The sequence below is a fragment of the Pyxicephalus adspersus genome, chromosome 10 (assembly GCF_032062135.1).
Source record: "Pyxicephalus adspersus chromosome 10, UCB_Pads_2.0, whole genome shotgun sequence".
Taxonomy (NCBI): Eukaryota; Metazoa; Chordata; class Amphibia; order Anura; family Pyxicephalidae; genus Pyxicephalus; species Pyxicephalus adspersus.
Genome location: NC_092867.1, coordinates 47,268,901 through 47,294,284, shown reverse-complemented (window position 1 = coordinate 47,294,284; position 25,384 = coordinate 47,268,901). Strand labels below are relative to the sequence as shown.

Sequence of the window (25,384 nt, the reverse complement as noted above, 5' to 3'; positions counted from 1 at the left end):
TCCCCCATCATGTACCCACATACCATGTTTCCCCGATGATAAGGCATCCCCATCAAATAAGCCACCCCCCAATTTTTGCTCAAAACATTAAAATAAAGCGTGATCAGAAGGGGACAATCAATGGCACATGAGTGATCAGAAGGGGACAATCAATGGCACATGAGTGATCATGAGTGATTTTCAACAATAAATGTGTACTGTAGTCTTCTTCATGGAAAAATAAGGCATCCCCCTGAAAAAAAGACCTAGGGCATATTTTAGCATTTCAAAAAATATAAGACAGTGCCTTATTATCGGGGAAACAGGGTATTACCTCACAAAAGGAGTGCACCCCATTACCGGTCTCACCTCCTTCTGTACCCCAATATTACCTCACAACAATATAAGTGCGCACTATCACCTGGCTCACCCCATCCTGTACCCCCCATATCAACTCACAATAATATGAGTGCAGCCCACCACCTGTCTCACACTCTCGTGTCCCCATATTACCTCACAACAATATGAGTGCACCCCATGACCTGTCTATCCACCTCATGTACCCCCATATCACTTTATTACAATAGGAGTTCAAACCATCACCTGTCTCTGCCCCTCCTGCATCCCCATATTACCTCAACAATAGGAGTGCACCCCATCACCTGTCTCACCCCCTCCTGTACCTTCATATTAAATCACAATAAAAGGAATGCACCCCATAACCTGTCTCCCCCCTCATGTACCTCCATATCACCTCACAATAGGAGTGCATCCCATTACCTGTCACTTTCTGTACCCCCCATATTACCTCACAACAATAGAAGTGTTCCACATCACCTGTCTCACCCTCTCCTGTAGCCCCATATCACCTCACAACAATAGGAGTGCACCCCATCGCCTGTCTCTCTCCCTCCTTTACCACATAATATCTGACAATAGTAGTGCACCCCATTACCTCTTCATGTACCCCCATATTACCTCACAACAATAGGAGTGCACCCCAACACCTGTCTCCCCATCATGAACCCACATTACCTCACAATAGGAGTGCACCCCATCACCTGTCTCATCTCCTCCTGTACCCCCCTATTACCTCACAACAATAGGAGTGCTCCCCATCACCTGTCTCTCTCCCTCTCATGTACCCCCATATCACCTCACAACAGTGAAGTGCACCCAATCACCTGTCTCTCTCCCTCCTGTACCCCCATATTACCTCACAATAGGAGTGCACCCCATTACCTGTCACCTTTTGTACCCCCATATTACCTCTCAACAATAGGAGTGCACTCCATCACCTGTCTCCCCCACTCCTGTACCCCCAAATTACCATACAATAGGAGTGCACCCCATCACCTGTCTCCCCCCATATGTACCTACATATTACCTCACAATAGGAGTGCACCCCATTACCTGTCTCACCTCCTTATGTACCCACATATTACCTCACAATAGGAGTACACCACTTTACCTGTCTCTCTCCCTCATGTACCCCCATATCACTTTATAACAATAGGAGTGCACACCATCACCTGTCTCTTCTCCACCTGTACCCCCATATTACCCTGGAAGAACACCAATATACAAAACACCTGTCCCCACCCTTTCATATCCCCTGCAACAATACCAGTTCACCCCATCACCTGTCCGACACTTCCTTCACCCACATCTCAATATTACCAATGCATTCCAATCACCTAACATTCCTTTCCTGAACCCCCTCCCATATCCCCCTGCAATGTCAGTGCTCCATCCCACCTGTCTCCCCTATATCCCCCTACATAACCAACAGTGCGCCCTGCAATAAGAGTATGACACCCCAAAATTAACCTGACAGTTATTATTCTCTAAAGCACAGAAACATACCTTTATTTATTTATTTATTGTTGTGTGCAGAGACTGATAATCCATTTTTCCTGCCTTTCAAATGCAGTTTCCCGGGCTTCAAGTTTGATCCGAGAAGCCCCGCCCACTTCCTGTTCTCTGCACAAGGTCACTTCCAGGTCTTTTTCATGGATGGGAATTAGACGCTACCATTGACGTAACAGTGGGGCATGCTGCACTTGACATTGATGTGAGGAACCGAGCACATGAACCCAAGCATAGAATGATAATATAAAAGCAAAGGCGAGTTTAGAGAAAGAACAGAAGGGTAGACGAGGGCTCTAGAGAAGATATAAGATCATGTGATCACTGATTATTTGTGGCAGTTATATATAAGCACCCACACTGTACATAGTTTAATGTTTTTGTTGTTTCCTCATTTGCATCTGACAGATGAGACGTGATTCCCTTTGTCTGCACTCAAAGATCGAGCAAGTTCAAATATAATATGTTAATAATAATGACAGAGACTGGAACGTGGAATTAATTTTTTTCAACTTTGTTTCTGGGTGGACTGCTGAGTTAGGCCTACACTGGAGTTACATTAATTTGTTCCCCCAGTTAACAAGCAGCAGGTTCATTGTTTCCACGATGAGACTTTACAGTGTCCTGCGTTTCCCCTATGACTTTGGTGGACGGGACGTGGCACACTGGTTCCCTGGACATATGGCTAAAGGTGAGGGGTGAGAACCACACAGAGTCCAATGGTTTTGTATTGTTTTGAGCCTTACTGCAAGGGTAATTTTTTTCTTGTTTTTACCAGCCTTTGGCTTAGAATATATCATTGTAGGTGAGATATTTGTTAGTGATCTTGCTGGAAATATTTTAGTTGATAATTTATGTGTTATTGTCAGCTACATTGTTCTCTCGGCTTTCTCAGAGGACTATAGAACCTCTTCCCTCTATGTTATGACGAAGAAAAGGGGGTTTCTCTAGTCCTGCCCTAGGCTGGCAATCCTGCTTCTCCAAAGTGATAAAAGGGTGTGACCTAGAACAGGATTAGTGTTATTGGCAGATCATTAAGTAACATGTTTGCAATATTTTGCATTTTTAGTCCTTGGGTTTAGATAATCTGTAACCATTTTATGATTTGAAATCACTCCTATTTATCCAGACCAAATTTTAGCAGCATAAGTATGTTTTAGCAGTGGCCTGTACTGAAGCACATTTGGTGCTTTGTGATGTAGTGTATGGTAGTGCAAAACCAGGTCACATTCACAGGAAAAGTAAACAAAAAGTTTTATATAACCATATAAATTATTTGTCAGTTTCACAGCAGGGTTTGCTTGAACAGAGACATGTTTGTATTACTAGTTCTCTACTAAAATGGTAATAAACCATTTTGTTGCCAGGCACGGCCTCCTCTTTTGTACTCCACTCTTAGATGGATGGACTATTTTTACTATTTTTTTCTTTTTACTGTACTGTATGTTCATAATTTCCTATTACATACATACATAAAACAAACGCCTTTTTTTAATTTTTGTAAATTTATATTAATCATTGTATAATTTGTGACAGTTTTTGCAAATATTAATGGGATTTGTGTACAAAGAGAGATAACACAGAGACTCGCAAGTAAAATTTAAAGATTACACCATTTAATAATAAAGACAGATAAATAAAACAATGCAGTAACATATATTTAGATATAACAAAAATACTTAGCTACGGAAGTGAGTTGCATTCATCCAAGGAGTCCCCCAAAATGGCTTGGCAGATGATCAAAAAACATGTTGCATACAGTTAGTTCTGGTCAAGACTAGTTAATTAGGTATGGCGATGTTCTGGTCAAGACTAGTTAATTAGGTATGGTATGTTTTTAACTACCCAGGAACTAAAACAATGGCCAGTGTTTGACCAGTACTGACCAATGATCATCCCTTAAACCAATATTTTACCTTATAAGGATACCAGTTAAAGGATATGCTGCATTTCTTTAGGATGACCTCATATATGGTTTATATATACCAGTATATACTGGTAAAGCATTATTGTTGGTGAGTCATAATTGATAATAAATAAAATTGTGCTAACCCAACCCCCGAACCCCCCCCCCCCAACCAATTATATCTTTGGAACTGTAGGATGGCTCTATTCATTTATTCATTCTGTCGGTTCTCCACCCTTTTATGTAAAGTGAAAATTCTGAGTATAGGTATGCTTTAAGGGCTGATTTAATCTGCAACCGCTTGTAACTTTTTAACCACCTAGCCGTTAAGCCCGACCTTCGTACGGGCAAAAAAAAAACGGCTAGGATGGTTAACCCCGAGTTTTTGTCGCATCCATACTTACCTGGTCCCGCTGTGCTCATCCAGCGTCGTTTTCGTATTCCAGCGTCGTCCTCCGTCCATCGTCGTCCGTCGGTCTCCCTCTCCAGCGTCGGGTGCCAGCGGGACCGGTAAGATGCCGGCCGGCATCTTTTGTTCCGCCTCCCGGCGGAACACAAGATACCGGCCAGCGGAACATAAGATGCCGGTCGGCTTCTTACCTGGTCCCGCTGATCGCCGATGATCCTTCTTCATCCAGCGCCGGGTGTCTTCTGAAACGAGAAGCCGTCCGGCTGAGAAAAAAATAGCCGGACGGCTTCCCTGCGTGCGTGATGACGTCGGCGCGTGTGCGGGAAATTCAAATTCAAACTCATTCATTCATTTTGTATTGGATTCAATACAAACTCCTGTATTGAATCCAATACAAAATAATTCAAATAAATACAAAGTGTGTAATTGGTAAATTCAAACTGTCATTTTGTATTGGATTGAATACAAACTTCCTATCCAATCCAATACAAAAAATAAAAGTAAATAACTTGGAAATTCAAATTTATATTTCGTATTTGATTGGATACAAACTTGCGTATCCAATCCAATACAAAATAATATAAAATTAATACAAAGTACGTAACTGGTAAATTCAAACGCTCATTTTATATTGGATTGAATACAAACTCCCGTATCCAATCCAATACAAAAAAAATAAAATAAAAGTAAATAACTTGGAAATTCAAATTTTTTTTTTTTTAAATGATTGTGTGTTTCAAACATTTTTTATATTCATAATATCTACTAGAATTCATGAAAAACAGTGGATCACTTTTGGTACAGAAATCTAGACCTCAGTGTAACGCTCAGGTGGTTAATGACCAAGACAAACTCTGCAATTGTTTATTTTTGCTTATCAAAGCACAGCTTGGTCCAGAAGTTAATGAATGTCTAGTCTCAATAAAGTTTTTTTTTTTTTTTTTTGCTTTGTTTATGTTTACTATACAGTAAGTGACACCATGCTGCCTAATAATATGTTAAGACAAACATCTGTTCTAATTGCATTTATTAAAAAAATGTACCTGTTCTGACTTGCATACAAATTCAACTTAAGAACAAACCTACAGTCCCTATCTCGTAAGTTACCGGGGACTACCTGTTTAGCATTTCCTATTGTGATGGCTGTGCACTTTGACCAGTGTCATTGAGTCATTGTTTTAACTGAAATGAGAGATTCAAAAACTTCACAACAAAACTGAGACAAATTGGCAGATCAATAATTTATAAATATATCCCTAAAATTTGTCAGGATGATTTTTGTCTTTCATTGTAGCCAAGAAAAGCAGTTGCATTTGTAAATTACAGTAGAAACCTTGACTACACAGTAATGTATTGAATGAAACTTTTTGTTCACAGTTTTTTTGTTTGTTTTTTTTTCTTACAGGATTAAAACAGATGAGGGCTAAACTAACAAAAGTGGACTGCATTGTGGAAGTACATGATGCAAGAATATCCTTTTTCTCTGTGTGGCTAATGTGTAGCCTTTGCTTATTTATAGAGGCTTCTCAGTGTAAATGTGTTGCTTGAATCTTGTACTTTTCCACTTTAAAAGGTGGTAACAGGGTGCTATTCTCTACAGTATTCCTCTGTGAGCCCATGAAAGGGAATGCGGGCCTAGGAAGAGGTTTACAGGACGCGAGTTGAATGGCATCATTAAACCCTTAAAAGGAGCAGCAAGTATAGAAGCTTAAGACTTTTTTTTTTTTTGTTAGAACATATGAGAGATTCATTCATTTATTTTTGCATCCAAGGTGGAATTGGGCATAAATTACAGTAAAATTATATCTTCTTACAGCTATGCTGTAAGGGCTGCAAAGCTGTGAAAATTTGGTGATTTGGCAGACAAAAAAAAATCTATTTCACTTCAACTTCAGCTGTTCCACCACAGTTACAACATTTTCTACAATAACCAAATAACCAGTTTTTATGCTGAATTTTGTTAAAAATGCTTTAAAAAACAGATATTTCTTTTATTATTTAAACTTTTGCAACATCTAGGGCTGTATCTATACCTTTGTTGCCTATCAATTCAGCTGTATTTGTGTGCACAGCTATTCCAATGCCTATGTGTTCCTTGTTTCAATGCATATTAAAAGTAGAATTAATTCTGCCACCTTGAGGCCAATTATCAAGAGCTCACAGCAGTCACAATAGTAAATGCTGTATCTTCTGTTGAATGAAAAGCTGAATTGACAGGAATATTTTATAAATTAACTCCCTTATGTGCATCCTTTTTTTTTTTTTTTTTCACACTAACATTGTGTACGTAAGTGTTTTTTTGTTTATCCTTTAACAGGCTTTCCTTAACTAAAAAAAACATTCCTTTATCTGGTCGAAACCCCTTCTTTAAAGAATATCTTGGAATTAAACCCCATCTGCTAATACTCAACAAACTTGACCTATGTGACCTGTCTCAGCAAAATGTAAAAAAAAATATATATATATATTCATATATTATTGATAAACAGACATGGTTTTAAACCTTGCTTTTGATGTTAGAATTGATATAATTATATTTAAATTACTTTTTATATGTAATTCTAGAGGTATCGCTTGCTCTCATAGGTAAGATATTGGCTGTAAACGGAGACACAATGACAATTGCATATAAAAGTATATTTATAAAAAGTAAAGGGAAATTTAGGAAGCCTCAGATGAGGGTCGTTGAGGACCGGAGTTTAGCAAAGTGCTCTGATTTCCTTTCCTCCTTTTAAGGCATCTGTGATTAAAATAACAGAACTCTAAAAACAAATAATAATAAAAATATTTTATAATCTTTACAGTTTGAAATACAGTATTTGTATGACTACTGAATAGCTTCAAGTACCAACTATTATTGGTATAGTTATTTTTCTATAGTTATTATAACTATTTATATAAAATGTTAGTCCTTAAAGCCTCTTCCTTTAGTGACCCAAAACAAGGAAAATACCTGGTACTTCCCAACTCACTTACCAAATCCCACTAGGACTTTTCTTTCCCTATTTTCCCCCACCCAGTTCTGGCAATTTTGGCTCCCATACAAATTTTTGAAGTTACCCCACCTCTAACTTGTTTTCTTCAACTATATGTGTTAAGTGCACTGGATGCAGGAGATGGAAGAGTCCTGTAGAGTATACACTATCGGGTCCCTGGTGGGTAGACATTGTAAGCCAGGGCTTGGCAACAACAAATTGGAGACAGTGGCCTTCATGGGAGAAGAACAAGGGAGAGCTTAGCAACACTTACAAATTGAATTTATTCGTGGCAGAAACTAGTCACTAGAAGTGCCCATATGGTGCCTCTGCTGTAAGGGGCACTGTTGCAATTGTGACGTCTCCAACTCAACTTCCTACGCTATTAGTGTCTAGTTAGCTTGTGCAAATCAAAGACTGGCAGCAATAAAGATTGCCTGGTCCAAAATAATTTGACTGCAAGTTTCCTAGTGCATAGGTGATGTAATAGGCCTAGATTGTTTTTTTTAGTGTTTTGCCTAAAATTGTTGTTTTTTTGTCTGGTCTTTTTCAGAGAATTATTAAACAACTACAGAAGCAGGAAGTTGGAAAGGCTATATACACTAATTCCATACAGGAGGAAAACATAAAGGAGGTAAGCCCCCTTACTTGTCAACAATATCCTTTTATTTGTTTGGCTTTGTTTAACTACGTTATTTCAAATTTCCTAAATAACACTGACCTGAGTATCTATGTGAGGAAGGCATTCCCTAATGCTGATCAGTGGCAATGTTTTACTGGTCTGCTATTATAGATTACCAATTTGTAACCATAGGAACACACAACTCAATAAAGCCTTCACTATGTCACATCCAGATTCCCTCACATCCACAATAAGATATGTTAGTACTTTTCAAAAATCAGTGTGTCGAGCATCTAGCTTGAAGTATTGAATCAAGTTGTTGGGACTGTTTGAGCAAATTTATTAGCACTAACCTTATCTAAAACCCACATTTCTGAAGGTCCCCAGTTTTTTAAAGTCCACAGTGTGACTTGTAGCAACAGGTTGAGATGTTCAAGATGGTTGGCACTTGTTGTGTTGCTTTGGCGGTCAGATTATGTCCGTATTGTTTTGTCAAAATTGGTACATTGTTTTGCGTGGAAATTTGTTGTTTAAAGTTTTAGGCCTGTAATTCTTAGGAATATTTCCTGGGTATGATAAGTTTGAAACACAAATAATAAATTAAAATATAATAAATACGTATAAATAATAATTATAAAAAACAATGAATTTAATAATTTTATTCAAAAATTATTCATTTTTTTAAATTTGTCCAAACAAGGGTACAATATTAGATAAACTTTTGCATTTATTTTTTATAACTTTATCACTATGATCAATGTTTTAAAAGCAGATTACAGTCTGCTTTTAAATTTCCCGCCAGGCCATGCCTCCCCAGCCTACCGACGCTTCACTTATCGCATCGATCAAAGACGTGTGCAGTTGATCACAGTCATGAAGCACAGAGCCTGCATTTTTAATGATCAAATATGGTTACCTCCATGTTCACATATATATATATATATATATATCTATATATATGATCCCACACTATACAGAGAAACAATGTTCTTTCCTGTTTATGTTCACATATCCACTGAAATCTATATAAAGTAGTTTGATTTTTAAGTTATAAGTAACTTGTCAAGGTTTCTAAATTTTGTCCTTCTATATAGATTGTTCCAGCAATTCTAGAACGCGTTAACTCTAATCCTCGATTCCACAGAGCTGAGGTGAGTGACAGAGAAGAAATTGTTGGCGGTTTTTGGAATATTGCATTAATTGTTTTGGAATATTGTAGTATAATGAAAATGTATTCAAAGCATTGCACACAGGAATGTGTCATTTCAACTTTAAGAGTTTACGTCCATTTATAGGCTGATAGATTTTACTGTAAGATAACATGATTTAATTGTGTATGATTATGTTTTAGAACACAGAAATCTGCATTATGGTAACTGGAATTCCCAATGTGGGAAAATCTTCTCTGATAAACTCACTGCGTAGAATGCATCTAAAGAAAGGTACATTTGAAAGGGGCCTTCTTTTGTATTTTTCTGGGATTCACACCAAACCTTTTGTAATCTATATGTATTTAAAATTATAGGACTCCTTCACACTGTTTTAATATGTGTCTCCCCACGCACTTAGGGAAGGCTTCTAGAGTTGGTGGAGAACCTGGAATCACCCGCTCAGTGCTGCATAAAATACAGGTGAGAATAAGTTTGTGCAAAATTATAAAAATTAAAAACTGATCACCTTCGTCATTTGAAAATTATAAAGAATATACCAAAAGATGTAAAAAGGAAATAAAATGTCCAAAACTGAAAGACAGGTTGCAAAAAAAAAAAATCAATTATTATAATGTTATTTAAGCTCTGTTTACACAAAGGAAAATGCAGAGCTGAAGTCCAAACTGCAAATAGCAATGTCACAGCCCTAAACATGTCACAGTGGCTTAAAATTTATATGATTGAGAAACCGTTTGATAAAATTAAGGTTGATAAACCATCAGGAACTGATGGATTACACCTGCATTCCCTCAAAGAGCTGAATTCAGTTATTTCAAAGCCATTGTTTCTAATTTTTAGAGATTCTTTAATCAATGGCTTGGTACTAATGCATTTGGCATAAGGCCAATGTGGTTTCTATCTTTAAAAAGGAAGTAAAGTCATTAACCATTATCTACAGGCTAGTAGGTTTAACGTTTATAGTTGGAAAGATCCTAGAGAGTTTGATAAAGAACCATATAGAAGAGTTTCTGTTAGAAAATATTATAAATGTTAGTCAGCATGGCTTCAAGAAAGACCAAGGTTGTAAAACAAATTTAGACAGTGGAGTAGCAGTTAATGTCTATAAGGTTTTTATCTGGGAAATGTTTATTTCCCTAGTGGTTGAACTTGATGGCCTTAGGTCTTTTTTCAACGTAACTATGTAAAAGTTGGATATTTTACAAGCACCAACAAGTCTTGGGGTACACATAGATTTGGATGGCAGTCTCCCAGGAATCAATAAATATGGTACCAAAAACACCACTGGCTAAAAAACGTGAAATACCTTACATACAATAGATCCTAAATGGACAACATTAAACCTATGACAACCTTTTAGTTTCTACTTATGGAATTGCTGGTGATGTTTACAGATATTCAGTTTTACAGCCATAAGCCATAAATATATTTTGTATTTTAGGTGAAATTATGCCTATTTCTCCCATTATTTTTATTTTCTTTTTTATATGTCTGTGCAGATATCTGAAAATCCTCTTATCTACCTCTTGGACACACCAGGAGTTCTCTCTCCACGTATTGAGAATGTTGAGACAGGAATGAAATTGGCACTATGTGGTAAAACAGTGTTTGTTATGGAATTACATTGTTATGTAATGACATTACACAAATGTTTAAGTATCTGATAATAAGTTTTCTGTCTGCATTAAGTCTGTCAGTAGGATAAGCTGGCTGGTGACCACATTTGTACCATTATTGCTTCACTCAGTTATTGCAACTGTTTTCCTGCATTTAGTGCCACATAGAGGGGTAGAATTCTGTGTTGGGTTAGAATTTTCTAATAAATAAATTATTTTCCTTTACCTGTAGTAGTCTTACTGCACAAGGAACAAATGGTGTTTCTATATTGTCCCAAAATAGCCCCACAAGAAGACCACCTAATATGAAATAAAGTTGAGATTTCCTGACACTTGATTATCCCCTTGCTATTTACATTTGGTGTCTTTCAAGTTTCATGGCATCCTCTATACCTAACACAAGAAAAACAATAAAATCAGGAAAAAATGATCCAGAGCCCAGAAATGATTTTAATAATATTGTTAAGCTGGAATAAAATGATGTGTTTTTAGGGTTGACACTTCCTTATTATCAGGACTTTGATGATGTCTAACATCTAATTAAGGACTGTACTTAACCAAAAAATTGGAGTACAGTTCAGTCCAGTCATATGGCCGTAGCAGCAGATTTCACAGCAAAAGGATGAAATTAAAGGGCTGTGATTTGTGCAGTGACAACAAAAATGTGAAATACTAGTTTTGCTTCATTGCAATTCGAGTTTATGGAGGGCTACACGTGTTTTTTCGAAGATCAATTACAATGACCTGTATCATAGCTGTTTTTACTTTGAAATATAACCATATGCAAATTGTTCTATATGTCCCATGAAATTAAAATCACTTTTTTTTCCCAGGAACAATTCTTGATCATTTGGTGGGAGAAGATATAATAGCTGATTATCTTCTGTATACCCTAAATAACTATCCCCAACACAGGTGAGAATGGAATGGAATTTATATAACCGAATTTTTCATTTTTATAATCTGAAAATAGCTTGAAAAGTCAATCCAACTGTCAATAAATGTATTAACCGCCTTGGCACTATTCCCGAGTGTGGCTCGGGGTGAATTTTACATACCAAAAGCGAAACCCCGAGCCACACTCGGGGTGGGGAAAAAAAAAACCCTACCTGCTCCTTTCGATCCAGTGGCCTCCTCAGCAGTCTCCAGCTGGCTTCTGCATCACATCCTTAACTTGATCGATGTGATGCATGATGTGTCGGTACACCGGGGAGGCATGGCTTGGCGGGAAATTTAAACACATATTACATTGCAGTCTGCTTTTAAAACATTGATCACCGTAAAAAGTTATATAAAATAAATCCAAAAGATTATTCTATTATTGTGCCCTTGTTTGGACAAATTTTAAAATGTTTTTAATTTTTTAATAACGTTCATTTTTATTTATGAAAGGCCTAAATTATTAACAAATTTCCACGCAAAACAATGTACTGCTTTTGACATAAAAATACAGACATAATTAGAATATCAGGGGGGTTAAAAACATTTTGCAGCACTTGTGAAAGGAATACATATTAGCAGAGAAAAAATAAACTGTAGTCTGGACCAAGTTCATCTAATCCCTCCTACAGTATCCATGTTTCAGTTGTTCTTAGGATAACTCATGTTTGTGACTTCATGAAGTCTCAAACCTAGATGGAAATGAGGAAGAAAATAGAAAACCAAAGAAGATGTGTTTAAGTTGCCAAAATTTAGAAAGAACCTAAAAGTATACAAATAATAATTAGTACAAAACTCGGTATACAAAAACAAAATTCAATATACATGGTCCTGATTACTTCATGAGGGTTTTGACCAATGAACTGTACAGAGATCTGGTTAATTGCACCATAGCCACAATAGTGTAGAATAGTGCTGTCCTTTGCGCACAAATTGAACAATTGCTGGTGGATTCATACCAGACCTTTCTAGTTCTGGATAGTCTCTCCAGTTATCCATCAAATGTATCAGTGCTACAGGATGATTTCTGCATGGTGCCCCTGGAAGTACCTGATACAGGGTTTTTTTACCTATGTTTGACTGCAAATGGACAAAGTCAATATAGAACCATAACAAGCTCATAGCAACTAGAACTGATCCTACCTCTAAATACCTACTGCTGTATATGGTAAAGCTGTTGGGCAGTGGCCTACTTCCACTTTCATATTCCTGGAACTGGTCCAGTTTGAAGCTGGTGTTTTTCAGTGGTCAATGGTGTCCTGTAATGCTACAGCCTCCCTTTTTGTCCTTCTAAATATCAGCCTGGCCAGCCCAGCATAGATATTAGGGTCTGGTTACCAGATTCTATGACCAAGTTCTATGACCTGGGGATTCTGAGTAAACTTGTACTGCTTCAAATCAGTCCAATGTCAGCTGCCACCATGTCCCACTGCGAGGATAAAGGGTGGGTTTTTGGTCTTGTAGGTCATAGGAAGGGGTTGGGTTTGTTCTTTTTAAGGTGAAACGTTTACCTCTAAGTGAAACAATGCCCTTTTGTGACATGTAAACTTTTACCTAAGTGTTCAAGATAATTTTTTATGAACCCTCTTCTCTCCCTTTCTGGTGTTTTGAGTTCCAGTGTTCTCACAGTAAAGTGTTTTTTTTTCTTTTACCTCCACCTTTGGGGACTGGTTATGTTGCCCACATCATTGCTAAAAAGGAGTGTTAACCCCCCTAGAGTTCTAATTCTGTGCAAGTTTCAATGCAAAAAGTGTTCCATTTTTCTTGCATGGAAATTTATTTTACATTGTAGGCTTTAATTCTTAGACATAACTCACCGATATTTAATAATAAACTTTAAATGAACACACAAATTTGTAAAAAAAAGCAAAAAAATCTTTAAACAAGTAATGTAACTTTACAGTAGCATAAATATTAGATATATAATTATTTATATATTATATGAATATTTCTATTAGACTCAATGCAGCTATTCTGTGTTGACTCCAATACAAAATCCCATGTGGCACGGGATTACCGCTTCTGGTACACTAAATCCACCCTGAGTCACACTCTTGAGTACCGCTAGGGGGGTTAAGGGTACTAGCTCACTCTCCCTGGAGGATCCAGATGTAAAGCTTACCAACTACAGCATTGATTAATAAATGTCACCATAAAAAAAATATATTATTATGGTCAGTGATTCTCAATATCCGTCAGTGGATCTAAATGCATTAAAAATAGGTCCAGCTACATTCATTTGTTTCGCAGCTGAGTACCTGTTATGGCTACTTTATGAAGATAAATGAATGACACTTCAGTGTACATGGTGCTCTTTTTTGTATGTCATTATTTTTTTTTTCAGATATGTTCAACATTATGAACTGGATGGGCCATGTTCAGACACTGAGAAACTTCTAAAGAAAATTGCTGAAAAGCTGGGAAAGACGCAGAAAGTGAAAGCCATCACTGGTACTGGTAGGTTCTCTAAATATCCCATTGGCCTTTTACTCCATTAGCACAGATATACATTTACTCACATGTAACACCTTTTTCTTTGACTTATGATACCAAAATATATAGTATGTTTATTTAACTCTGGAGGATGCCCAGTTAGCAAGTCAATCCCTCTATTTTGGTATATTATTTCATTTATAGTAAAGGCAGTTGGCCCAAAACATATATGTAAGGTGTTAGAAGAACCAGTTAACATTGATCTTAAGTTCTGAATAATCAGGCTTATATAAATAAAGCTGTCTACAAAATGCTTAAAAATTGGCACTAAAAACAACTGTTGGAGCTCTATAAAATAGGGAATCTAACATTCCCTAAAGCATTCCCTTAAATCTTCCAAGTCCATGTGTTTTAATAGCATTTTCCTATATAAAAACAGCAGTGGATGTTTCATGTCAGTTGTTAATAGTAGTCTGGCACAAAAGATTCTACCAGAATTTTTTTTTTTCACAAAGACTTCCATATTTGTGTATCCGACTTTCTAGGCATGCATCTTCAATGAATTAAAGTCTTTACCTTATTAAAAACATTTTATTGTATCCACATCAGTTAAAATTTCAACATCACAGTTGCAATAATAATACAAGTTAACATAATCTCCACCTATTCTGAGGTCATTAAATTGTATTTCCACATCATTTCAATACATTCTATCAATTTCACAGTTTACATATAATTCCTTCCAAGATGTTGCTATGACCCCAAATGTATATCTCATGTATATAAACCCGTTTCACAGATAAAAATCTCTTCATCAGGAGTTAATGATGGAGACGACTAGAGAACACAAACAGTATATTACTAGTTTGTCAAAATTATCAATATGTGTACAATTAAATATGAACATTGCACCTACATTAATAACAAATTGCAAGCTCCTCAGCCAAAAATAACTATTAGTCGTTCTAGGTGGTAGGAACCAGGACAAGGAGAGTGTTAAATCCCTATACAATTAAACCCATGTGGCAGTGTTATAACAAGGTGTATTGGCATGTATAGAGTGTTTTTCCACAAATTTCGCTTTGCTTTTCAATTTGAATCAAACCTCAATATATACTGGTGTTTATTATGCAAGAATGCTAGTATTGCTTCAAGGTTGCTTCAAATCTCCTCACATAAAAGGAAGGCTTTCAAATCGGATCATGAGTACTCACACTATCCTAACCAGGATAGTGTGCTACCGTTTGTCAGACATTACTTTTTTTATCTCTTAAATAAATCCCTTTGCAGTTTGGGATTGCTCCTTCCCCTGTCTGCTTTGTTCTTTCAGTCCTAAGAACATTTAACATGACAGCTCTCTTTCATTGAACAGGTTTAGTTTAAATGTGCAAAAAATGTTTGACGTGTAATTTATTAACATGTATAATTTTAAATTTCTTTTAAAGGGGATGTCAACATAACTATACCAAACTATAGCGCTGCTGCATATGACTTCATACGAGCTTTTCGCAAGGGAGACCTAGGAAGGGTGACATTGGACTGATAATGCACAAGTGGAAAAAAAAAACATCTACATAAAAAAACATGATGGGACACAGAGTACTTGTCAAAACAAGGTGCCTTTCAAATACCACATAATCGTTATTTGTTGTGCAGTTTGTTTCTTAGTCATAAACTAATACCTGTGTATTACCATGCTTTTTTATAAGCCTAAAAGAAATTCTGTGCATGGAATACAGCCGTATGGATAGACTATGCTTGAATGTCAGGGAAAACTATGTGAACACAAGCTTGATAATTAAAGAAGAATAATCCTTAAACTGACTTGTAAACAATGAATACACTCTATGAAGTTTTCCAGGGCTGAGTAAAGTACATTTTCTTAAAAGGTACTTCCATTTGGCTCACTGTGGTATGTTTTGTAAATATTCAGATAAACATACAAAAGGAAATTGGGACTTTTAAGGCAGTAACAACGATTGGTGGTGTGACTATTCATTTCATCTTTAAAAATCACATTAAATCTTCACCAAGAATGGTGTATAATTTCAGATAAATAGAAATATTTGTTCGTTCTAGAGTTCTTTTCGTTTTTTGCGGCATAATCATCCACTTCCTCAGGAGATCTAGAAGGTTTACATATTCATCACTATTAGATATTAGTACATTAATCACTGTCTTTTTTTTATTTCATAAAATACATTATACATTTACATATACTCAGTTAGCTCTCCTCTTCCCTCAAATCGCAGAAAGCACCTCAGCGCTGATGTTGTATGGCACCAGATATAGTGGAATTGCAAGATCATCAAGCTGTCTACTTTATAAAATATCACATCTCCTTCTGAATAAATATATTTCAATATATCAATTATTTTTGTATTGTATTGTGCTTTACTTCCTTTATTGTTATTAACTATTTACAACTTCTCTTTACTTAATTCTCTCATCCCAGTGAACCATTCTAATATTTTTTTTGCATGTGCATTGTGTTACTATCCAACAGCTTGTGAATTTATCATATCTTTGTTGTCCTCTCAATATCCATACCAATCTATTTTATTTATCCTCTAACTTTGTCACCACCTCAGTTACATAATAACCAGTGAAAATACACAAAACACACCATGTAAGGGGAAAATATATAAATATATATTACACACACACACACACACACACACATTTAACCTAAATACAAAAAACCATATCCATTAGAAAATATACTTGTCTTGACTCCTAAATATAATCAAACTCCACATGCAATACTTTCTTACTGATTAATGGATTCAACTTCCAGTCTATGATGAAGCCAATACACACTGAAACCAGTTGTGATCCTCCTAACATATCTGAAAAGACTGCTCAATTCTCACCTCACCCCTAAATACCCAGGAATGGATATTTGTGTCCCTTGTGCAAACCGGACTCCTCCCACTTCGGGAAGTGACTTCATTAGGTAGGAATTGTTCTGTGGCATGCACATAAATACAGACTCCATCGGATTCACCTACCCTTTTCAAGGAGTCTTCCCTTTCACTCCTCCTAGATGCTTGGGTCGAAAGTGCGAAATGCTGACTTTTTCCATGATTAGGCAATTTGAACCTATATGATACACAATACATTACATCATACATTTATTACAATACTTGTTGGTGGGTGTTGGCTCTTATCTTTGCTTAGAGAAGGTTTTGTAGAGCCACCTCTTTATTATTTGTTTTAGAACGTATTGTGTAGATATAGAGGAAAGAAAGGTTTAAGGCTCAGAGTTTTTGTGCAAAAAGTCAAGTGTGTATTTTGTAGTTAATACATACAACAGTAGTACAAAGTAATTTTTTCCACCATATATCCAATTGCCTGTTACCGTCACAGGGTTTGGATATTTTCCATCATAAAATAGGTCATGACATCATACAATATATTGTTGAAAACAAAAAGAGGACCTGTAGTTATCACACAATTCCCGACGCATTTCGCCAATTATAAGGCTTCCTCAAGGGTATGTGGTTGCAGAGATTGTATGAATTCTACGTTTTACAGATACAAAATATATAGCATCAGAATTTGCATTATCATACAGTAATGTTTAAATTCTATTGCATTGTTTGTAAAGATATTTGACACCTGAACTAGATTGAATATATTATACATCGGTAACAAACAGTGAGGATGTTTGGGCCAGCCAATCAAAGATGGGAGCTCCCTATGATGTTGCAGGGACTCCATCTCTGCCCTGCGAGAGACAAGCATCTCTCCCAGACAGAGAGGCGCCCCACCCAGATTGGGTGGGTACGGACAGAGAAGTGATAGCCGTGCACGCAGTGTATTGAAGGGAACACACACTCAAAGCCTTGGCGCCTGAGGTGCCGGGTCCCCCACAAGTCCCTGCAAGGGGGACCCGGTGCCTCAGGGGGATCTCCCATATTTGATTGGCTGGGGGGGGGGCACACCCCCTCCTCTGGAGGCATGCACGCAGTCCCAGCGGACACTCAAACAGGAAGTTACATATATAATAAGAGGGCTGCAAACACCAACAGCCCTCTGGCTGCATGGATTCACCATAATTCCTGAATACAAACAGCCCCCCTGGCTGCATGGATATACCATTTGGCCGCAAACATTATCAGCCCTCCTGCCTGTATCAACTGGCTACAATAAGACATCTTTATATTTTTATGCTTGCTCCGGAAAAAAACACCTTTTGGGAGAGCAGCCAAATAGCTACCTGGTAAGCAGGCGGATCTCAATTGCGATCCTGTTTTCAGCTTTAAGCAATATTCTGAACTTCTGACCTTGTTTTATCTAATTTTAGATGAGGTTCTTATTACTCTAATCTAAACCCCTATCCATGGTATTCAAAATGTAAGATCACGTATCAATATCACTATCTGATCGAATCCAGTAAGAAAAGAGTTTTTTTCTCGTGGACTTGAACATATCTAACCAGTAGGTACCGCAAATATTATTCAAATATATTACTATCCAATTCCTTACCTTTATAGACAGACCTAATTACTGACCATGTATTATGCACTACATTATTTTTATTAGCATGCAGCTTGAATACTGCTTCTACTACTCCCCTACCTAGACCACAGTTCAACTAAATGTAAGTGATACCATCACTTTATTCCTTGCAATATTATTGGCATAGCCACATTTACATTACCATTGTTTATTTAAAACATCAGATATGAAAGCTTGAAATGTTGAAGTGGATTGTCTAACATAAGTCCTATCTAAACATGTCGTCGATTTTTTTCGACACCTATTTCACAATTAGTCCTAATATGGTAGTTATCATTAGAAAAAACTAACATATTTTGTACTAAAATGTCAATATTATTATTCTTTCTAATCCTCAATGTTTGTTACCGATGTATAATATAATCAATCTAGTAACATGTAAACTATGATCAGGTGTCAAATATTTTTACAAATAATGCAATAGAATTTAAACAATACTGTATGATATTGCAAATTTGATGCTATATATTTTGTATCTGTACAACATAGAAATCATACAAACTCTGCAACCACATACCCCTGAGGAAGCCTATATTTGTCTAAATGCATCGGGAATTATGTGACCACTACAGGGCCTCTTTTTGTTTTCAACAATATAATGTATGTTTAGGAAAATTATGTCTAGGAAAAATATCCAAACCCTGTTGGATCAACAATCTCAATGCTCTGACACTACCCGGTTTGAATGATGTCTTGTCCTTCAAGCCTTTTCTGTAAACATTTATTCCTCTTTCCTGATAGTGTTATACATTTCGCTCTACTGTCCTTGAGATCATAAGTACGCAGATATGGGTACTGATAATGTTTTGTTTTTTTTTGGATGATAATGTCTGTCTATGTTTATTGAACAGACTATGTATAAAAAAAAAATATAAGTACATGTTGGATTATAGAAACTTGTGTAATTATGAAAGGACCCTTTATGTTATGTTCAAGGGAAGTGGTTTCCATTGGTAACCCCCTAGCAGTAGTGTGACTCGGGGTGGAAAAAACATGCAAAAAGCGGTAACCCCAAGTCACACTCGGGGTAACTTTGGGGGTCCCCCTTACCCTCAGACCCGCGCTCCAGCGGCGATAAGACGATCCCGCTGTGATGCTGGGGTGCCTCTCCGTCAGGGGGTGTGGCCGGGCGGGAAATTTAAAAGCAGATTACCGAGTAATCTGCTTTTAAATGCCGCCCGGGTCCCTGCCACCCCGCTGTTCGCATCTGCAGTTAGATGCAATGCACTATGCAGGATTTCTGCATGGTGCATCACATCTAACTGCAGATGCAGTCACCAATAGTAAATTCCGGGGGTGATGCCAGCGGCGTTTTCCACCCGGAGATCAGCCTCCAGGTGATGCGAGCAGCTTCAGTGAAGTGAGCAGGGCGGGACATCCCCACCGCATCACCCAGCAAGATGTGACATCTTCCGGGTGATGCGATGGAGTGATGGATTGTGGGGGCGGGAAATTTCCTCACTTCCTGAATGTATCATTTCATCACTTTGTCTTTGACTTTGATTGTTCCTGACTGATTGCTGGAGACCGCATGGCATCCAAAAGGCATCTCGCCAGCGCTAGAGCTGTTTTAAAAGAATTTGAAAGTAGCGATTTAGAGTCCCTTGTGGAATTGAGCGATAGTGATTCACCAGGAAATTTGTCATCAGACAGCGAAAGTGAACTAGGTCAGTGCTGTGCGCACATGGTGTCCTATTGACCTTGATGTGGACCAGGCAGCACTGCCAAGATTTCCATTCCCCGGCACACCTGGGATGAAAATTGAGGCTGAATGCGACAACCCCCTGGCATACCTGAAGTTGTTTTTGACCGATGAATTTATCGAAAAAATTGTTGCAGAGACAAACAGGTCAGCCGCTCTTGTGTTTGCTAACTTTTTGATATTTTTGTAATTTTTTTGGTCTTTTTTTTTTTTTTTATGCAGACATGAATGCTGCTTTGTGTTTGCTAACTTTTTAAATTTTTTTATGCCAACATGTATGCTGCTTTGTGTTAACTTTTTAAAATTATTTGCAAATTTTTTTTTTATGCAAACATATATGCGGCTCTGTGTTTGGTAACATATTACTTGCAACCTTCACACTATAAAAGAATGTATCCTAAAATACATTTTTTATTTTGTTTTATGCAGGTACGCTGGACAACAACAAGGTGCTCCACACCTGAGGTTTGCAGAAAGTGGGAACCTGTAACCAAGGATGACATTTGGCTGTTTTTGGGCTTGGTGATCCTGCAGGGAGTTGTGGGCAAACCCATGCAGAAGTGGTACTGGTCCAAGAATAAAATGATTGCCACTCCATTCTTTGGCACAGTCATGCCAGAGTACCTGCACTTCGCAAACAATGAAGAATTTGATGAGACTCCCCATCCTGCACCAAATTTCAAGAAAATTTGGGAAGTGTCCCAGATGATTGTACAAAATTTCCAGCAAACCTATGTGCCAGAAAGAGATGTCAGCACTGACGAAAGTCTAATGGCTTACAAGGGGAGGCTCAGCTGGGTGCAGTACATTGCGTCAAAGAGGGCACGATTTGGCGTGAAGACCTATATGTTGTGTGAATCCTCATCTGGTTACATATGGAATACGGTACTGTACACTGGAAAAGGGACACAGTTCAACCCCAGATGCAGGCCTTATGGATTGGCAACATCTTCAGTGCTATCCCTCATTGAGCCATTGCTAGATCAGAGCTATTGTGTCACAACTCACAATTTTTACACCTCTCCTGAGCTTTATGAGTTCCTTCTGCAACACAGAACAAATGCCTATGGAACCGTTAGGGCTAACCGATGCAACCTGCCATCATTGTTAGCAAAAGGAAAGCTGAAGACAGGAGAAATTGTTGCGTTCTGTACAAAAAAATAGTCAGAGGCCTGTGAATCATTCAGGCTTCGTTTTGCAAGTTTCCGAATCCATAATCAAGCACCACCAAACACCATCAGTGGCTGTGAATAGACCTGAACGTAGTACTTCCACCGTTGTCAACCCAGAACACCTGACTGGTTGTCACTTCATTGAATACATCGCACCAACCCCAAAAAAGGCAGCTCCTACAAGGATGTGCGTGGTTTGCTGCTCAAAGCCCGATGACAGAGGAAGGAAGAAACACAAAGAAACCAGGTTCTACTGTCCTGACTGTGATGTTGCACTTTGTGCAGCACCCTGCTTCAAAATCTACCACACCCGGGATGTCTACTAAAAATTTAAATATTTTTTTTTTCTAAAATCTGCATTTAACTTATATTATTATTTATCAATAATATTGCACCCTTGTTTGGAAAATTTCAGTGAGAAATTTTTGATAAAATATATTTTTTTGATAAATTACACTGTTGTAGACTATTTTTTCATTATTTTTTATAATTATCATTTATAATTATGTACTATATTATAGTTTATGATTATAATTATTATACCTGGGAGTTAATCCTAAGAATTTACAGCCCCTCAATATAAACAAAAATGTTTATGCAAAAAAAAAATAGGATCACTTATTGCATCAAAAAACTGACAGAATTAGAACGCTAGGTGGGTTAATCCATATTTGACTAGGATGCCCCCCCCCACCTTTTCACTAATTATATACTTTGAAGTATATAATTAGATATTTTATCTTTTCATTTTTCCTTTTTTTTTTTTTAGCTCTAGTTCCCTACGAGGGATGGGAGGGCGTTTGCTCATATGATAGTGGGCCCCCCATTATGCGCCTCTTTACAGTGGTGAAGACTGCAGGTATACCCCTCTTTTGGATGTCAGACAATTAGTCTAATACCCAGAACCTGGCAATCAAAGGAGATATGTCTCCAAGCCAGGTGAGGGACCCTGAGCTGTACTAAAAATTGTTTGCAATTATCTTTTTCTGATTTTAATATCTTTTGGATTCTGTAGGAAAATGACATCTTGCATTGATATCTAATAGACCCACAATTGATTACAAATATGAGCATTAACTATCTAAATTGACCACATAAATTCATCTATTCCACTCTCTTTTTTTTTTCTTTTTTTTTTCTTTGGTGAAATGTACACAATTTTCTTGTAATGATTTAAATAATACACAGGGTTCGTTTTTCTTTTCCCCTTATTTTTATAAACCCAGCCCCATATAATGCTTGCCTTGTATATTGTCAACGACAGTGACATCTATGTTCTTTTTTGTGAGCACAATTTCATGATCAGGACTTCCCACTGATTATATCAGTATTAGAGGGATTTACAACCGCCCACAGGTAAGGGCGGAAGTACACAGGGTGAGATAATGGGTATTGAGACATCGCCCTCTGAGTGAAAGCGGAAGCACAGTATTAGACTCCTGTTCCGTAATATCGCTAGACTTGTGTAATCCCGGGAGAGTCAAAGATGGAAATGAACAGACGCCATCTACCCCGTTTTCCATATCCGGAAAAACGGGTGATACGAATCACCTGTTGTGTGTATATTTAAACCTCCAGATCTCAGCACCAGTTCTCAATGGAGTCTGGAGAGCTGTGGATCAGACTATTCTTACGTCCTCAATGTCTTCAAATGCAGAGGATATTGAGCATCATAGATTTAGACGATTAGTTGGATCTTTTAGTTATCCATTTAAATTATCATGTTGTCTTTATAGAGTACTCCTGGTGGTCGGATAGTTACTAGGTTGGGGAGTTACATTCTTGCAAAAGTTCCATCCATGATATTTATGACAACCACTAGGTAACTATATGCCCTTAATAAGATCGATCTGGTGAATTGAGTTTCTGCAAGCCACAACAAGTAAGTCCCACTATTACTGATATATTCCCTCCTTTATAACCAGATATATGGTTACTAATCTGGGGTGCATGTTGTTTTTATTTTTATCAGAACATATCAATTTTCTTATCAATCGGATCTGTAGTCAATTCTCAGCAGTTGATATTCGCTTTTTTTAAAGAATTTGAATACTGCTGACACTTACCATCAATTGTAATTGACAAATTCAAGAAAATATGATGACTTTGAAGCCATTTCTTTTTAGTGTTGACTTTAGTTTGATAATACATTGTATTTTTTGGTTTCTTTGCAAATATAGTTTTTTTTTGTTGTTCTTTCCTCTAGTGTTGCTTTGGGGTTTCTCATACTCCCTTGAGGAAGCCCTTTTGGGCGAAACGCGTCGGGAAGGGAAACCTATTTGATTTTTGTACTTTTCTGCTTTTTAGATGTAGAAAAAGTTGTATGGTACTGAAACTGTTATGACATGATTTACATACATTATTCAAATACTGTTTTAGTTTAATACATTTTTAATATTTACAATTTAATAAAATGTTTTAAATTGGAAAGTGTATGAGTGCCTCATAAAAGCCTCTTCTTTTTCTTTCTTCTCTATTCTTGATGATTTGACTGTACGAAGATCCAAACAATTTCCTTAAAAAAACACCATTAACTGCTGGTGATATAACTTTTCTTGTCAAATTAGATTGCAAGTCATTGCATTGGGCACTAATCCTGGAGTTTGTCAAACACAAGGAAACATATTTAATTATGGGAAATGTTTAGCATATGCATGGATAGTTGAAAGGCAGTAGAACACTCTTCTGTCTAAAGAGATGTAGTTTCCTGAATTGTCTGTCCAATTCAAGTCTCAGATGGCTTATTGATGTATTGCCACATATAGAGTTGTTTCAAATAAGGCCTTGTAAATGTACAACAAAACAGTATATTTTCATCGCATCCTATGCTCCTGCGTATAATGCTCCTGAGGAAATGGGTTTGAAATCTGTAAAATGCATATAGCTAGCTGGTCAGGGAGGTAGGTAATTTATACTGACCTTTTTCAAACATGTTTATGTGCTTTGGAACAACCTATCTGTAATTAAAAAAAATATGAATAGTTTGTAACAATGGTTTGAGAATATAATTGTGTAAAAAAAAAAACTGTTTTCCACTCCTATGGAAATCTTCCTTGTAAATAGGAAGGGGGTTAGCGGGCAAAAATGTAAATGTTTGGGTTTGTAGTGCACCTGTCTTGCAGTGTTTTGGTTCGGGATGAACACAAAGGATTGTATCATTATTCTGAGTATTGTCACAGCTCACCATTTTGCTGCCTTCTTCAAAAGGTGCCAAAATTATAAATACATCCTTTATTATTAACAACTTGAGAAGCCTGTAGAACAGTTTTACTCAACCAGAGTTCAGAGTTTGAAGGGGTTCCTTGAGAAATGAGCTTTTTGTAACTCAGGTCAGTTTAAATCTGCACTGAATAAAAAAAAAAAAAATCCCACTTAACTTTAATTCTGTAGATCCCTCAATCCTGCCGGAGATGTCCTCATTTGGGTCCCTCGAAATCCTGTAATCCAACAACCCATCCTCCAACGCTTTCATTTTGCTACCTCTTCTTCCTCCTTTCTGGCTACATTAACCAATCTCACACTGCGCAGGTTCAAGATCGGATGACGTAGCATAATTTAAAGAAGAAAAAAAAATCTAACAGCACATGCAGATCAGCTTCCCCCCAAATGTAAAAAAAAAAATCTCATTCTGCACATGCCTGAGATCAAAGTGAAATGATTGCCTAGACTGTAATGTGGTTCTTTTTGTGGAGTTAAAATGTTTTCGGGGTTTCAGCAGGAATGACAGTGGGAAATATGTGCTTGGCTCTAGACCAGCTGAAGATATGTTGGCTGGCCAGACTTTCCAATAGTTCTGTATCTGCTGAAATATGTGGTAAACAATTTTTTTTTGTTAATATTTTTTTAAATAAATTTTAATAAGACAGTTGTGCTGTTTTTAGCCTTTCAACTATTCATAGAAAGGAACTGCATAAAAACAATCACAATTGACTTGGTACATTGTAGGTCTGTTGGATCACCCAAGGTTAAAACGTGTAGTTGTCAGTAGTGGAAGGATTGAAATCCAAACAAAGTATCAAAGATACAGGAGTATAATTAAAGACAGCGGTAGTCAGCAACAGGCAGTCTA

General features: G+C 37.1%; 1 protein-coding gene across 6 annotated transcripts; it reads left to right on the top strand.

Moving 5' to 3' along the window:
- Positions 1-1,967: 1,967 nt before the first annotated feature.
- Positions 1,968-23,750, top strand: MTG1 (mitochondrial ribosome associated GTPase 1). 6 transcript variants are annotated; one of them, XM_072425135.1, is made up of 12 exons: positions 1,998-2,053; positions 2,257-2,539; positions 5,569-5,635; positions 6,505-6,607; positions 7,692-7,772; positions 8,855-8,911; positions 9,112-9,202; positions 9,330-9,391; positions 10,429-10,525; positions 11,379-11,460; positions 13,829-13,941; positions 16,170-17,335. In XM_072425135.1, the coding sequence occupies exons 2-12, from the start codon at positions 2,455-2,457 to the stop codon at positions 16,331-16,333; spliced, it is 1,002 nt and encodes a 333-aa protein (XP_072281236.1). In that variant the 5' UTR covers positions 1,998-2,053; positions 2,257-2,454; the 3' UTR covers positions 16,334-17,335. The 6 variants fall into 6 exon arrangements, 3 of the variants coding, with proteins under 3 accessions (XP_072281238.1, XP_072281236.1, XP_072281237.1); XR_011922585.1 differs by lacking the exons at positions 1,998-2,053; positions 16,170-17,335 and adding exons at positions 15,363-15,533; positions 23,522-23,750 and having other exon boundaries at positions 2,060-2,539; XR_011922584.1 differs by lacking the exons at positions 1,998-2,053; positions 16,170-17,335 and adding exons at positions 15,363-15,533; positions 20,573-21,769 and having other exon boundaries at positions 2,060-2,539.
- Positions 23,751-25,384: the final 1,634 nt, after the last annotated feature.

What these genes read in the sequence shown, in the direction of transcription:
- MTG1 (XM_072425135.1), top strand. Translation starts at nt 2,455, where the DNA reads ATGAGACTTTACAGTGTCCTGCGTTTCCCCTATGACTTTGGTGGACGG. An exon ending in GTGACCTGTCTCAGCAAAAT is followed by an intron (nt 6,608 to 7,691) that starts GTAAAAAAAAAT and finishes GGTCTTTTTCAG; the next exon opens with AGAATTATTAAACAACTACA. An exon ending in CTCGATTCCACAGAGCTGAG is followed by an intron (nt 8,912 to 9,111) that starts GTGAGTGACAGA and finishes ATTATGTTTTAG; the next exon opens with AACACAGAAATCTGCATTAT.